General features: G+C 42.1%; 1 protein-coding gene across 1 annotated transcript in view; it reads right to left on the bottom strand.

Moving 5' to 3' along the window:
* Window positions 1-15,666, bottom strand: part of xpo6 (exportin 6) — a 67,747-nt gene that overhangs the window by 43,658 nt on the left and 8,423 nt on the right. Inside the window, exons 4-5 of the mRNA XM_035770571.2 lie at window positions 12,321-12,518; window positions 3,988-4,147 (exon numbers count right to left, since the gene is read on the bottom strand). Coding sequence (XP_035626464.1) covers window positions 3,988-4,147; window positions 12,321-12,518 — 358 coding nt within the window. The remainder of the gene's footprint in view (window positions 1-3,987; window positions 4,148-12,320; window positions 12,519-15,666) is intronic.

The raw sequence follows: 15,666 nt of genomic DNA, 5'->3' as shown, positions 1-15,666 counted from the left end.
AATTTGTGCGCCGCCCTATGGGACTCCCAATCACGTCCGGATGTGATACAGCCTGAACTCGAACCAGGGACTGAAGAGACACCTCTTGCATTGAGATGCAGTGCCTTAGATAGCTGCGTCCATGTGTGTGTTAACTATTTAACTGTACTAGAATGCTTAAAAGGAGAGCAGAGACCATTCCAGAGTTTGCTTTGCCAGTCAGCCGTTTAGGCAGTGCACGGATTGCTTTAAATATGGATGTCGGCATTTGAAATTGAATTTTCCAAAATGAGTTGTATAATTACTCGTGCCTATACATTAATAAATAATTCTAAATACTTACCCAGAGAGCATGACTTGGCCACATTTAAAAAATGAGCTGTGGATTGTTTTAAGCTCGCAATTTGGGCACTGCACCCGGCAAATAGCCCACCAAATAGCTGATTGTTGAGATGCAGCGGCAAGTGAAAAGCAGTTAAATAGGACTATGCAGTATTTCTAAATACAATCGTAGATTGGGACAATCATTTTGGACAATAATTTCCTCCTCCAGGTAAGATGGATGCATTGTAAAATGTGCGTCTCCCCCTTTTCGCAGCCCTAGATGGTTTAATAAATTCACTTAGGTCCCCCGTTTTGCCCATTTGAATGTTCAATCAAACAGTAACAATGCCTCGATGCCTGTCTGCCTGTTTTATATAGCAAGCCATAGCCATGTAACACTCTGTAGGAGCGGTCCGCTTGGTTCGGGTTTATAAAATGCCACATTTTTCCCGTGCTATGAAAGGAAAAGAAAGGTCTCTGATTAGGCCTACTCTGTCCCTACGCCCTAAGGAAGACATTGTTCAGAACTGTGTCTTGCAGTGATTGACTTAAATTAGCCTAAATTATGGCTATGCAATATACTCAAATTAGGAATCGTAGCCTATATTACATTAGTCTGCAAATGCGATTTTAGATGCATGTAATCTTTATTATGAAAGGCGCAATTTTATGGTGAAAAAAATAGCTACGGATGTCAGCATTTGACATGTTACCGTTCCAGAAGTAAGAGTCAATTTATGATCAGTTTTAGTACTGGTTGACGTTGCATGCCTTTCCACAGACCTTTACATTTTATATTGTGTTGATAACAAATGTCTGGGGTCATTTGTTTGTTTTTGCTGTTCTCCAAATAGCATTAGAGGTTTTTGGTTTTGTTTTATTGTGTAGAAATGCAGTAGATGAGCTTCAACTTCCCCACAACCAACTATGCCATACCATTTCATGTCAACAATCTACACAAAATACATTTGTGAGAAAAATACAATAAAAACACTAATATATCTTGAGTAGATAAATATTCAACTTCCTGGGTCAATGTTAGAATCACCTTTAGCAGTGTTTACAGCTGTGAGTCTTTCTGGATGAGTCTCTAAGAGCTTTCCACACCTGGATTGTGCAACATTTGCCCATTATTCTTTTTATAATTCTTCAAGCTCTGTTAAATTGGTTGTTGATCATTGCTGGACAACCATTTTCAACATAACATAACATATAACATATGCCATTTAGCAGACGCTTTTATCCAAAGCGACTTACAGTCATGTGTGCATACATTCTACGTATGGGTGGTCCCGGGAATCGAACCCACTACCCTGGCGTTACAAGCGCCATGCTCTACCAACTGAGCTACAGAAGGACCACGCGAGTAAAAATATTTAAGTCAGGTCTTGCCATAGCTGTTCAAGCAGATTTAATTCAAAACTGTAACTCGGCCACTCAGGAACTTTCAGTCTTTTTGGTAAGCAACACCCGTGTAGATTTGGCCTTGTGTTTTAATTATCCTGATGAAAGGTGAATTCATCTCCCAGTGTCTGGTGAAAAGCAGACAACCAGGTTTTCCACTAAGATTTAGTCTGTGCTTAGCTCCATTCTGTTTCTTTTTTATTCTGAAAAACTCTGCATAACATGATGCAGCCACCACTATGCATGAAAATGATGTAGTCATACTCATTAATGTGTTGTATTAGATTTTCCACAAACATAAAATGTATTCAGGACAAAAAGTAAATTACTTTTCCAATTTTTTTGCAGTGTTATTGTTGCGAACAGGATGCATGTTTTGGAATATTTTTTATTCTAGACAGGCTTCCTTCTTTCACTCTGTCAATTAGGTTTATATTGTGAAGTAACTAATGTTATTGATCCATCCTCAGTTCTCACATTACAGCCTTTAAACTCAAACTGTTTTAAAGTCACCATTGCTCTTATGGTGAAATCCATTAGTGGTTTCCTTCCTCTCCAGCAACTGAGTTATGTATCTTTGTAGTGACTGGGTGTATTTATACACCATCCAAAGTATAATAAATAACTTCACCATGCTCAAAGGGATATTTAATGTCTGTTTTTTTTTTTTTTGCCCATCTACCAATAGGTGCCCTACTTTGCGAGGCATTGGAAAACCTCCCTGGCCTTTGTGGTTGAATCTGTTTAACTTATTATGTGACTTGTTAAAACACAAACACATTTGTGACTTAAATATTTTTACTCGTGAACTTATTTAGGCTTGCCATAACGAAAGGTGTTGAATAATAGACATTTAACCTTAATTTTTAATGAATGTAAAAAAAAGGAAGAAAAACATAATCCCACTTTGACATGATCGGGAATTGTGTTGACAAAAAAAAAATCGTAATGGGCTATTGTGCCAGTGACAATTTTTTAAAATCTACATTTAATCTATTTTAAATTCAGGCTGTAACAAAATGTGGAAAAGGTAAAGGTATGTGAATAGTTTCTGAAGGCACTGTAACTGGACGCATGCTATTGAAAGAACCAAAGGATTCTGTACTGGCACGCATCACATCAAGCAAGGAGCATTTGAAATGCACTGCACTGTGAAGAAAAAAACAAGTTCTAAACGCCATGGGAACTGACAGGTGTCAACACTTGTTAATGATAGCCAGCAAGAACTCATCTTCCTCTTGGACAAATGTGTTCAGTCAGCACTAGGGCTGTGGAGGTCACAACATTTTGTCTGCCGGTGATTGTCAAGCAAATAACTGTCGGTCTCGCGGTAATTGACCGTTAATTAACAATCATTGAGCATCTCCTGGCTTCCACACACCTGGCTTCCACACACAGTCCTGATGTAGACTTTTGGAACATCAACATATTAAAAAAGTCTAATAAATCCATGTAATATATCCCACACCTTCCCAATATATACCATATTTATTTTAGACAGGTCTAAAGAAACATGAAGAAAATTTATAGTCTTTTTCAGAATAAATTAATATCATACTCAGTTGTCCTTATGTTAGGTGCTGATGTGGCTATGCCAAATTGCTGTGGGCTACATTTGTTTATTTAGCAGACAACATTTCCTTATAATTCCATGGCATTATGCTAAATTATTTTATAGTATGAAAAATACAACTGAACAAAGCTGAATAAAATATAAATATTTTCTCCCAACGATTTGAGGGAGTGCGCACAGGTGGCTATTCTGTGTAGAGCAGTTAACAAAAGCATATAGGCGTACCTATTTCTAATTTTGAGTTATTAATGTAACTTTAGTTGTACAAATGTTGGGCTATACGTTTAGATTTTTAATACATTGTAAGGCTGCATGACGAGACTCATGATCTTTTTTAAAGTGGCTTGAAAGGCACGAGCTCTGCTGTTTTTTGCGCAGGCAATACACACTCCAATAGTCTCTCATTCACAATTTGACAAGCACTTGATTATTTCATGGCGGGATCCCCTTTGTGGCCATAATGCACCCCCCCAAAAAAAATATCTGTGTGCTGCGCAAGTTTTACAGAGCAAGCCAGACTGCTTTAGCCATGGCACCTCCTACTCAATTTTGGCTGAATAACTTAAGTGCAGCTTAGTTGAATTTCTCAACTTTTGCCATCCAAGCAGTGCCAACGTGCATGAACACTGCGAACCGCTCCACTTGGGTATCGGGCCAGCGTTTCACCTCCCAACTTCCCAATGTAATGAATGGGCGAAGTTGCTCACCTGTCAGTAATCCCAGCACTGTGGGAACCTGCTCCAGCAACAGTTTGCGCAGTTCGTCTTTCCGTGCCACGCTCAAATCCTCCCGGGGGCACGCCAGCTCCTCGGATGTGGTCTTGAGCAAAACCAGTCCCAGAGAGGCCATGGTAGGAGACTGGATCAGCTGCAGTAACACACACACACACACACACAATACACACATCAATTTGTGATAACATCACAGCAAAAGTGCATTCTGTAGCCTTTTCTTTTGGGCTCCCGAGTGGCACAGCGGTTTAAGGCACTGCATCTCAGTGCTAGAGGGGTCACTACAGGCCGTGATTTGCTTCCAGACTGTACCATAATCGTTCGTGATTTGGAGTCCCATAGGCCTGAGCACAATTGGCCCAGCGTCATTAGGGTTTGGCCGGGGTAGGCCGTCATTGTAAATAAGAATTTGTTAACCAACTTGCCTAGTTAAATAAAGGCATGAGCTCTGCTTAGATTTTTTGCACAGGCTGTAAACACCATCAGTCTGGCTGGCTTCTGGGTTAAGTGGGCATTGTGTCAAGAAGCAGCGCAGTTGGGTTGTGTTTCGGAGGACGCACGGCTCTCGACCTTCGCCTCTCCCGAGTACGTACGGGAGTTGCAGCGATGAGAAGACTAACTAGCAATTGGATAACACAAAATTTGGGAGAAAACTGGGTAAAAAAAAAATTGGGGGGAAAAGTATTTGGTTGTAAATATACTTAAGTATCAAAAGTAAAAGTAATTTCTAAAATATACTTACGTATCAAAAGTATCAAATTCCATATATTAAGCAACGCGGAAGGCGCCATTTTCTTGTTTTAAAAATTTACAGATATCCAGGGGCATACTCCAACAATTAAGCATTTGTGTTTAGTGAGTCCACCAGATCAGAGGCACTAGGGATAACCACATTCTCTTGATAAGTGCGTGAATTGGTCCATTTTCCTGTCCTGCTAAGCATAAAAATGTAACTAGTACTTTTGGGTGTCAGGGAAACCGTATGGAGTAAAAAGTACATTATATTCTTTAGGAATGTAGTGAAGTAAAAGTAGTCAATTTATTTTTGTGAAGTATAGAAAATTATTTTTTACATAAGTAATTACACAACTGGATACAAGTGAAGACAAACATCGGCGCCGCAACTGCGTGCGTCCTTATCAGAGGTGCATATTGAAGATATTGGAAGAACTGTCCACATTTACTTTGTCAGCCAACGAACAGCAAAAGCACTAGCCTACGTCAATCTACTATCCTACATAGTACACAAGTCGACCTATTCTATTCTGTGCAAGAAATAAATATTCCAAACGGTCTCGGACGATGGATCCCAAATTAATACAAAACAACTTTTTTACGCAATGTGACTGATTCAACAGATCAGAACTTTTAGCTTAAAACATTGCTAAACTATTAGGCTATTTCTTCACATTATAAGAACAGCAATGCGCACATGGCAGTAGGCTATAAGCGCAAATGTTCCATTAGCGGAAAAACACCATTATCAAAAGTGACTGCAAATGTGACTATGCATGTAATGCTTTTATTATAAAGGAACAATTTTATTATAAAAGGTGCATTTTTATGGTGAAACTTACCTTCCCCAAACTTGACTCACAAACTGCTTATGCATGTCAGTTAGGCTCTTCACCACTTGTAAAGCAGATTAATGTGCTTAATTTGTCCACTTTAGTTGTGATACAAACCTTATCAAAACATATATGAGGTGTGCGACTAGGATCAAATCAAATCTAATTTTATTTGTCACATACACATGGTTAGCAGATGTTAATGCGAGTGTAGCGAAATGCTTGTGCTTCTAGTTCCGACAATGCAGTGATAACCAACAAGTAATCTAACTAACAATTCCAAAACTACTGTCTTATACACAGTGTAAGGGGATAAGGAATATGTACATAAGGATATATGAATGAGTGATGGTACAGAGCAGCATACAGTAGATGGTATCGAGTACAGTATATACATATGAGATGAGTGTGTAGACAAAGTAAACAAAGTGGCATAGTTAAAGTGGCTAGTGATACATGTATTACATAAGGATGCAGTCGATGATGTAGAGTACAGTATATACGTATGCATATGAGATGAATAATGTAGGGTAAGTAACATTATATAAGGTAGCATTGTTTAAAGTGGCTAGTGATATATTTACATCATTCCCATCAATTCCCATTATTAAAGTGGCTGGAGTTGAGTCAGTGTCAGTGTGAGTGTGTTGGCAGCGGCCACTCAATGTTAGTGGTGGCTGTTTAACAGTCTGATGGCCTTGAGATAGAAGCTGTTTTTCAGTCTCTCGGTCCCAGCTTTGATGCACCTGTACTGACCTCGCCTTCTGGATGATAGCGGGGTGAACAGGCAGTGGTTCGGGTGGTTGATGTCCTTGATGATCTTTATGGCCTTCCTGTAACATCGGGTGGTGTAGGTGTCCTGGAGGGCAGGTAGTTTGCCCCCGGTGATGCGTTGTGCAGTCCTCACTACCCTCTGGAGAGCCTTACGGTTGAGGGCGGAGCAGTTGCCGTACCAGGCGGTGATACAGCCCGCCAGGATGCTCTCGATTGTGCATCTGTAGAAGTTTGTGAGTGCTTTTGGTGACAAGCCGAATTTCTTCAGCCTCCTGAGGTTGAAGAGGCGCTGCTGCGCCTTCTTCATGACGCTGTCAGTGTGAGTGGACCAATTCAGTTTGTCTGTGATGTGTATGCCAAGGAACTTAAAACTTGCTACCCTCTCCACTACTGTTCCATCGATGTGGATAGGGGGTGTTCCCTCTGCTGTTTCCTGAAGTCCACAATCATCTCCTTAGTTTTGTTGACGTTGAGTGTGAGGTTATTTTCCTGACACCACACTCCGAGGGCCCTCACCTCCTCCCTGTAGGCCGTCTCGTCGTTGTAGGTAATCAAGCCTACCACTGTTGTGTCGTCCGCAAACTTGATTATTTGAGTTGGAGGCGTGCGTGGCCACGCAGTCGTGGGTGAACAGGGAGTACAGGAGAGGGCTCAGAACGCACCCTTGTGGGGCCCCCGTGTTGAGGATCAGCGGGGAGGAGATGTTGCCTACCCTCACCACCTGGGAGCGGCCCGTCAGGAAGTCCAGTACCCAGTTGCACAGGGCGGGGTCGAGACCCAGGGTCTCGAGCTTGATGACGAGCTTGGAGGGTACTATGGTGTTGAATGCCGAGCTGTAGTCGATGAACAGCATTCTCACATAGGTATTCCTCTTGTCCAGGTGGGTTAGGGCAGTGTGTAGTGTGGCAAATTGGAGTGGGTCGAGGGTGCCAGGTAGGGTGGAGGTGATATGGTCCTTGACTAGTCTCTCAAAGCACTTCATGATGACGGAAGTGAGTGCTACGGGGCGGTAGTCGTTTAGCTCAGTTACCTTAGCTTTCTTGGGAACAGGAACAATGGTGGCCCTCTTGAAGCATGTGGGAACAGCAGACTGGTATAGGGATTGATTGAATATGTCCGTAAACAAACCGGCCAGCTGGTCTGCGCATGCTCTGAGGGCGCGGCTGGGGATGCCGTCTGGGCCTGCAGCCTTGCGAGGGTTAACACGTTTAAATGTCTTACTCACCTCGGCTGCAGTGAAGGAGAGGCTGCATGTTTTCGTTGCAGGCCGTGTCAGTGGCACTGTATTGTCCTCAAAGCGGGCAAAAAGTTATTTAGTCTGCCTGGGAGCAAGACATCCTGGTCCGTGACTGGGCTGGGTTTCTTCTTGTAGTCCGTGATTGACTGTAGACCCTGCCACATGCCTCTTGTGTCTGAGCCATTGAATTGAGATTCCACTTTGTCTCTGTACTGACGCTTAGCTTGTTTAATAGCCTTGCGGAGGAATAGCTGCATTGTTTATATTCGGACATGTTACCAGACACCTTGCCCTGATTAAAAGCAGTGGTTCGCGCTTTCAGTTTCACGCGAATGCTGCCATCAATCCACGGTTTCTGGTTTGGGAATGTTTTTATCGTTGCTATGGGAACGACATCTTCGACGCACGTTCTAATGAACTCGCACACCGAATCAGCGTATTCGTCAATATTTCCATCTGACGCAATACGAAACATGTCCCAGTCCACGTGATGGAAGCAGTCTTGGAGTGTAGAGTCAGCTTGGTCTGACCAGCGTTGGACAGACCTCAGCGTGGGAGCCTCTTGTTTTAGCTTCTGCCTGTAGGCAGGGATCAGCAAAATGGAGTCGTGGTCAGCTTTCCCGAAAGGGGGGCGGGGCAGGGCCTTATATGCGTCGCGGAAGTTAGAGTAACAATGATCCAAGGTTTTACCACCCCTGGTTGCGCAATCGATATGCTGATAAAATTTAGGGAGTCTTGTTTTCAGATTAGCTTTGTTAAAATCCCCAGCTACAATGAATGCAGCCTCCGGATAAATGGTTTCCAGTTTGCAAAGAGTTAAATAAATAAAGTTCGTTCAGAGCCATCGATGTGTCTGCTTGGGGGGGATATATACGGCTGTGATTATAATCGAAGAGAATTCTCTTGGAAGATAATGCGGTCTACATTTGATTGTGAGGAATTCTAAATCAGGGGAACAGAAGGATTTGAGTTCCTGTATGTTTCCTTCATCACACCATGTCCCGTTTAGTCATGAGGCATACGCCCCCGCCACTCTTCTTACCAGAGAGATGTATGTTTCTGTCGGCGCGATGCGTGGAGAAACCCGTTGGCTGCACCGCCCTGGATAGCGTCTTCCCAGTAAGCCATGTTTCCGTGAAGCAGAGAACGTTGCAGTCTCTGATGTCCCTCTGGAATGCCACCCTTGCTCGGATTTCGTCAACCTTGTTGTCAAGAGACTGGACATTGGCAAGAAGAATGCTGGGGAGTGGTGCGCGATGTGCCCTTTTTCGGAGTCTGACCAGAACACCGCCTCGTTTCCCTCTTTTTCTGAGTCGTTTCCTTGGGTCGCTGCATGCGATCCATTCCGTTGTCCTGTTTGTAAGGCAGAACACAGGATCCGCGTCGGGGAAAACATATTCTTGGTCGTACTGATGGTGAGTTGATGCTGATCTTATATTCAGTAGTTCTTCTCGACTGTATGTAATGAAACCTAAGATGACCTGGGGTACTAATGTAAGAAATAACACGTAAAAAAAAAAAAAAAACTGCATAGTTTCCTAGGAACGCGAGCGAGGCGGCCATCTCAGTCGGCGCCGGAAGTACACCCGTGACTCAATCTGTTTTTCGACTAGGATTCAAAAAAGCAAAAAACAAACAAACATTGTTTCTTACCTTATGCTGGGCATCATTCACAAGTGGTAATATTGTCACCCATTAGACTATTCTTGATTTAATATAGTGTTTAAATATACAAAATAACATATGTGAGAATTTTGGGTGGATTTAGAATGGACCATTATCATGCACCTGTCTCGAATCAGGGGCAGCGGGGAAAAAATACATGTCGTGTATGCACTTAAACAGCGAATAGAGAACGCTTTTCTCGTGGTTCATTTTCATTCCAGGCAGGTAGGCTATACTCCTGTAGTAAAGACAAGCAGAGTGTTTAATATTAGGAAAGTTGATGAATAAATAAATAAATAAATATAGTAGGCCGAGCCTATAGAAAGCTGATGGGGTCCTCCTATTTTTAATAGAGGCCATCACTGTTTTTCTCCCGCAATTGCATAGCTTATAGAAATTAGACTTTCAATTGCATTGATCCCAGAGTGATTAAATGGACAAGAGTGCTGAGTACCAGGCAGTTAGCAAGTTTGGTAGGCTGCTAATGACCATCAGCATCAGAGCTTGGAGAAGCCTAATTACTGTGACTAAGTGTTCACGTGGAATTTGACTGCCTTTATGACTCGTGATCGCTGGTGTGGCAGTAATATGGTCACTGCAACAGCCCTATTCTGAACTTCTCTGCCAATCATAGCTAGTTTTCAGTTTTCCCCTGCTCACTCAGACCACACCCAGACAGTCCTAGCAAAATTCTTGCTTGAGAAATTGATTTATTTTTAGACCATTTTATTCAAAAACTATTGCAATAAGGTAATTAATTGTTTACCAGAAATGAATTTTTAGCCTGTCAAGCAAATTAATGAAGTGTAAGTGTTTGTTGCAGCTCGTTCCAGTCGCTAGCTGCAGCGAAATAAAAAGACGAGTGACCCAGGAATGTGTGCTTTGGGGACCTTTAACAGAATGTGAGTTAGTTTGGCAGGTGGGGTGAAAGAGCTATTACGATAGAGGAAACCAAGTCTAGATTTAACTTTAGCCTGCAGCTTTGATATGTGCTGAGAGAAGGACAGTATACCGTCCAGCCATACTCCCTAGTACTTGTATGAAGTGACTACCTCAAGCTCTAAACCCTCACAAGGTAGTAATCACACCAGTGGGGTGAGGGGCATTCTTCTTACCATACCACATGACCTTTGTTTTGGAGGTGTTCAAAACTAGGTTAAGGGCAGAGAAAGCATGTTGGACACTAAGAAAGCTTTGTTGTAGAGCGTTTAACACAAAATCCAGGGAGGGGCCAGTTGAGTATACGACTATCATCTGCATATAAAGGGATGAGAGAGCTTCCTACTGCTTGAGCTATGTTGTTGAAGTAAATTGAGAATAGTGTGGGGCCTATGATTGAGCCTTGGGGTACTCCCCTGGTGACAGGCAGTGGCTGAGAGCAGATTTTCTGACTTTATACACTGCACTCGAGAGAGGTAGTTAGCAAACCAGGCCAAAGACCCCTCAGAGACACCAATACTACATTGCCGTCCCATAAGATTAGTCTACCGTATCAAAAGCTTTGGCCAAGTCAATAAAAAGAACAGCACAACATCGCTTAGAATCAATGGCAACATCATTGAGGAACTTTAAGGTTGCAGTGACACATCCATAACCTGAGCAGAAACCAGATTGCATACCATAGTGAAAACTATAGACATCCAGAAAGCCAGTTAGTTGATTATTGACAAGTTTTTCAACACTTTTGATAAACAGAGCAAAATAGAAATAGGTCTATAACAGTTAGGATCAGCTTGATCTCCCCCTTTAAATAAAGGACAAACCGTGGCTGCCTTCCAAGCAATGGGAACCCCAGAAAGGAGTGGCAGGTTAAAAAAAGGTCAGGGATAGGCTTGGCGATGATCAAGGCAGCAAACTTAAAGGGACTAAACCATCTGACTCAGATGTTTTATTTGGGTCAAGTACCTCGGATTCAGTGACCGCCTGCAAGGAGAAACTTTGTAGCCGGGGGAAAAAGAGGGAGGAGCATCAGGGCTCGTCGCATTAGAAGGGGTGGGAGATAAGGAAATGTTGGACAGGCAAGGAGGCATGGCTGAGTCAAATAGGAATCCTGACTTAATGAAGTGGTGATTAAAGAGCTCAGCCATGTGCTTCTTGTCAGTAACAACAACATCATCAACGTTAAGGGACATGGGCAGCTGTGAGGAGGAGGGTTTATTCTCCAGGTCTTTAACCGTTTTCCAGAACTTCTTGGGGTTAGACCCACAGAGAGAGAACCGCTCCTTAAAGTAACTAACTTTGGCCTTCCGGATAGCCTGAGTGCACATATTTCTCATTTACCTGAACAAGAGCCAGTCAGCCTGAGTATACGTGTTGATATGCAACATTCTGATGAAGGCCATTGACAGCCTAAACATCGTGATTTTAATATTTAGATAAATAAAGTATGAAGTTGTTAATTGTGACCAAGAGTTCCCCCTATTCCAGTGGTCACAATTACATTCAGCCATGGGGCGTTTCTTTTCTTGAGAGGATGGTCGGGGGGCCGGAACATAAAACATTTGTACACTGCAAATTGACCGCATGAGGCCCAAATGGATACACAGAGTACAAAACTTTAAGAACGCCTGCTCTTTCCTTGACATAGACTGACCAGGTGAATCCAGGTGAAAGCTATGATCCATAATTGATGTCACTTGTTAAATCTACTTCGTATCAGTGTAGGTGAAGGGGAGGAGACAGGTTGAAGAAGGATTTTTAAGCCTTGAGACATGGATTGTGTATGTGTGCCATTCAGAGGGTGAATGGTCAAGACAAAAGTTAAGTGCCTTTGAAAAGGGTATGGTAGTAGGTGCAAGGCGCACCGATTTGTGTAAAGAACTATGATGCTGCTGGGTTTTTCACACTCAGTTTATCAAGAATAGTCCACCACCCAAAGAACATCCAGCCAACTTGACAACTGTGGAAAGCATTGGAGTCAACATGGGCCAACATAGGTTTAGGGCTAGTGGCGAGTTAGTTGAACCTCTATGAACCATTTGTGAGGCACTAATCAAATATACCAAACAGTAAAGTTATGTGCAAAGCAAACATAACATATTTAACACAATTTTAGCAGGGCTCACCTGAAGGGTGTTGGTGAAGAAATCATGGTAGAACATGGGCCAGTCCTGGCGACCAATATCCACTATGACTTTACAGAGTTTGTTGCGTATGAAGAAGGGCATAGCTTTGTGCTGGGCCAGCAACAGCTTGGGCAGGCAGCTACGGATCTCCATTTTGTCCTGCGAGGCTACTCCCAGCCACATCTTATTGACCAGGTTCTGAAAAGGCAACAATGGGTAGATTTTCAGGTGTTATGACGACCACTTTGCATAACTTTATTTGAACGAGCCAAACACTTATAACTTATCATGATCATAACCATAATTAGGCCTATAATGTGATAGCTGATAGTCAAAGTGTAGGGTGTCTTCTCTTGCTATTGCATATTCATTCCAGTCATCAGCAACACACCACTAGGTTGGGTACATGTCTAATATCAATGTGTTAACAATAACGAGGGTTATAAAATGACTATGGGTTGAGGGAAATTCTCATTTTAACAGATCATTTTAAAACTTTTTGGAAAAAGTGTACATTGTGAGAAGCCTGGGGTGGGGTTAGCCATTAATTACTGTTCTGCATCGTAACACGATCATAAAATCCTAAAATGTTGCAACATTATGATCTGTCCAACACATTTTCTGACAGTTTTTACATGTGTCATGGAAGTACTCTTGACGCTATATTATGCAGCCGTTATAATCAGGTGTCAAAAGACTAAGAATACCGCAATATGTCACAATGCATGAATATATGCACTTATTGCATTATAATAATACATTTCATTTTAAGTGCTTTTCAAGACACCCAAAGTCACATACACAAGAAATTATATTGTCATAATATATATTTGGCAAGTTATGACACATGCTATGAAGCTTAATAACACTTATGAACCGTTATGGAGGACAGCTTATATCTTTGGGCTTTTAGTAACGTTCATAATTATAAATCACAGAGAGAATAAAAATATTAAAGGGATACTTTTGGATTTTGGCAATGAGGCCCTTTATCTACTTCCCCAGAGTCAGCATTGGCTCATGAAACTACATCTAACTTTCTTTTAAAAAATGGTATCAATGAGTTCATCCGACTCTGGGGAAGTAGATAAAGGGCCTCATGGCCAAAATCCAAAAGTATCCCTTTAATGCACAACACATCACCGGGGGCAAACTACCTGCCCTCCAGGCTACCCGATGTTACAGGAACAGATTGACATCAACCAACCACTGCCTGGCCTACATAGGTGCCCTTGAAAAACAGCTTCATCTACAGATGCTCTCTCCTAGAACCACTTTAATAAGAATTGGGTACCCATAACACAGTTTATAGAAAACACTGAACAGGTCATACTTTGTCTACATACTCATCTCATAGAATGTTAAGAGAAAATCCTGTGTTATGGCATGTTTAATATTGACGGCGGCACACCTTCGGAAATCATGAACAAAAACAGCTTATTTTCAAGATATATTGCCACTGGCCTCAGGGCTGACCACAAGATGCAGACTCATCCCAATCCCCCCAAAAGTTCTTAATTAAAAGGCTATCACCAAAGTTCATGAAGCATTAGTGATGGAAATTGTCTTCAAGTGTGGAGAGCCCTCAATTTTTGTTTCATCTAATAAGAAAATGATCCGGCAGTCCGTATCGAGCCTAGCCCCTATAATATAACTTTAAAAAATAAAAATAAAATAATATACAATTTTTATAAGAGGTGTGAATGTTTGAATGTTAAAACAAAATTGGGATCTTTAACACAATTTAAAAATCACAGTGCAGTTAACACTAAACATATTATTTTCTGTGTTACAGCCTAACTAGACGATAGGATATAAAAGGCCTGAGGAAAGCTGTGTCATCTAAAGTTATACTCTGCGATATCACGAACATGCAGAAAGTAAACAGCATAGTGGGTCAATTTCCAAGAGTGGAGCGCAAGGCTGCACTTCGCCGCTGTTCTTGTGCCCTGGCTACCATGTAGAGCCCTGCACAGGCACGCATTTTAAGCCCTACCCATGCCCGCGACATTCAGACCCTACCCAATCTACCCAGAACTGATTGCTTCTGCCAAATTTAAAACCCGACCCTGTCCGAAACCAGAAATAACTTCTGTTAGTAAATCCATTAGCTGCTCCTCTCACTCGCAGACTCCCTGTGAGCAGGCACCTCGCTCTGCATGCATTCTGCTCATGGCAGCTGAGTCGGTGAGTAACCATAGCAATGGCTCCGATTGGGGTGCTCTACTCAATGAGGAGAGAGAGCAGTTGGCTACTTTTCGTCAGTCTAAACTCAAGGAACATTATTATGCTTGAAATAATCTCTTCGGTCTTACATTTGACAAGGTTGAAGCACTTCTGACACCATGTTATGGTCTTAGTCCGATATGACTGTACTGCGCAGCAGAGAACGAGCAAATGGCTCAGCTTCAAACTGTTAGTGATCAATTTAGTGATACTGTGAAGAGCGTGAAGTGAACCCATGCACACACACAGATACTTTGTGTGACTGTGTGAGAGCAGTGTTGCATCTCGCTCATCTCAATATCCTAGCCTATTCATTGATGGGCCCTGCTTTGCTGAAGTTGAAAACATTGCAAGCTAAGTAATTGCGAGATACAGCTTTTGATTGTCGATAGACCAAGTCAGACCGGCCACTAGGCAGACAACCTGCCTATACTGTGCCCATCTCTCTCCATCCCTTGCTAGCAAGCTATGAAAGATGTGAATGTTTGTGTTCTCGAAAGCACGGCAACTAAACAGTCTCCTCTGTCCAAAAATACAGAATCTTGGGAGTCTATTCATAGCGGAATTGAATCTTGACACTTAGAAATGGGAGTCGACACTGGGAGGACTCAATTCTTTTGAAGTCGGCTCACCACCACTTCGTCATTGTTGTTAACAGTTGGGAAAAAGGCGACTGCAGCGAAGTCCTGTAAGGCAATACTATAAGAAGTTAAACGAGAAGGAAATGCAAACTTTGCGAGGTGGAATTGGGGTAATGTTAGTACAGGTGCAATGCTTAACCATCTGAAAGGAACGCACCATAAGACCCAAACCGTGGCTGGCAGCTGCATTGTGAATTCACATGGAATTTTATGAATTTTCTGATCATTTAAACAGAAAAATATATATTTGTAAATTGTTTAAACCTGTTATGGCTGCGATCCCCGTACAGGGACAAACATCAGAGGAAATTTCAGTGACAACTAAAAATACAACTTTGTAACATTAAACATTCTTGAAAATGCAAGTGTCTTACACCCTTCAAAAGATTAGAATCTTGGTAATCAAACTACGTTTTCCAATTTAAAATAGCTATTACAGAGAACAAATCCCATGCTTTTGTTTGAGAAGATCAATCAAC

The sequence above is a fragment of the Oncorhynchus keta genome, chromosome 5, assembly GCF_023373465.1.
Source record: "Oncorhynchus keta strain PuntledgeMale-10-30-2019 chromosome 5, Oket_V2, whole genome shotgun sequence".
NCBI classification, from domain to species: domain Eukaryota; kingdom Metazoa; phylum Chordata; class Actinopteri; order Salmoniformes; family Salmonidae; genus Oncorhynchus; species Oncorhynchus keta.
This window is presented reverse-complemented; position numbering and strand designations above follow the sequence as displayed.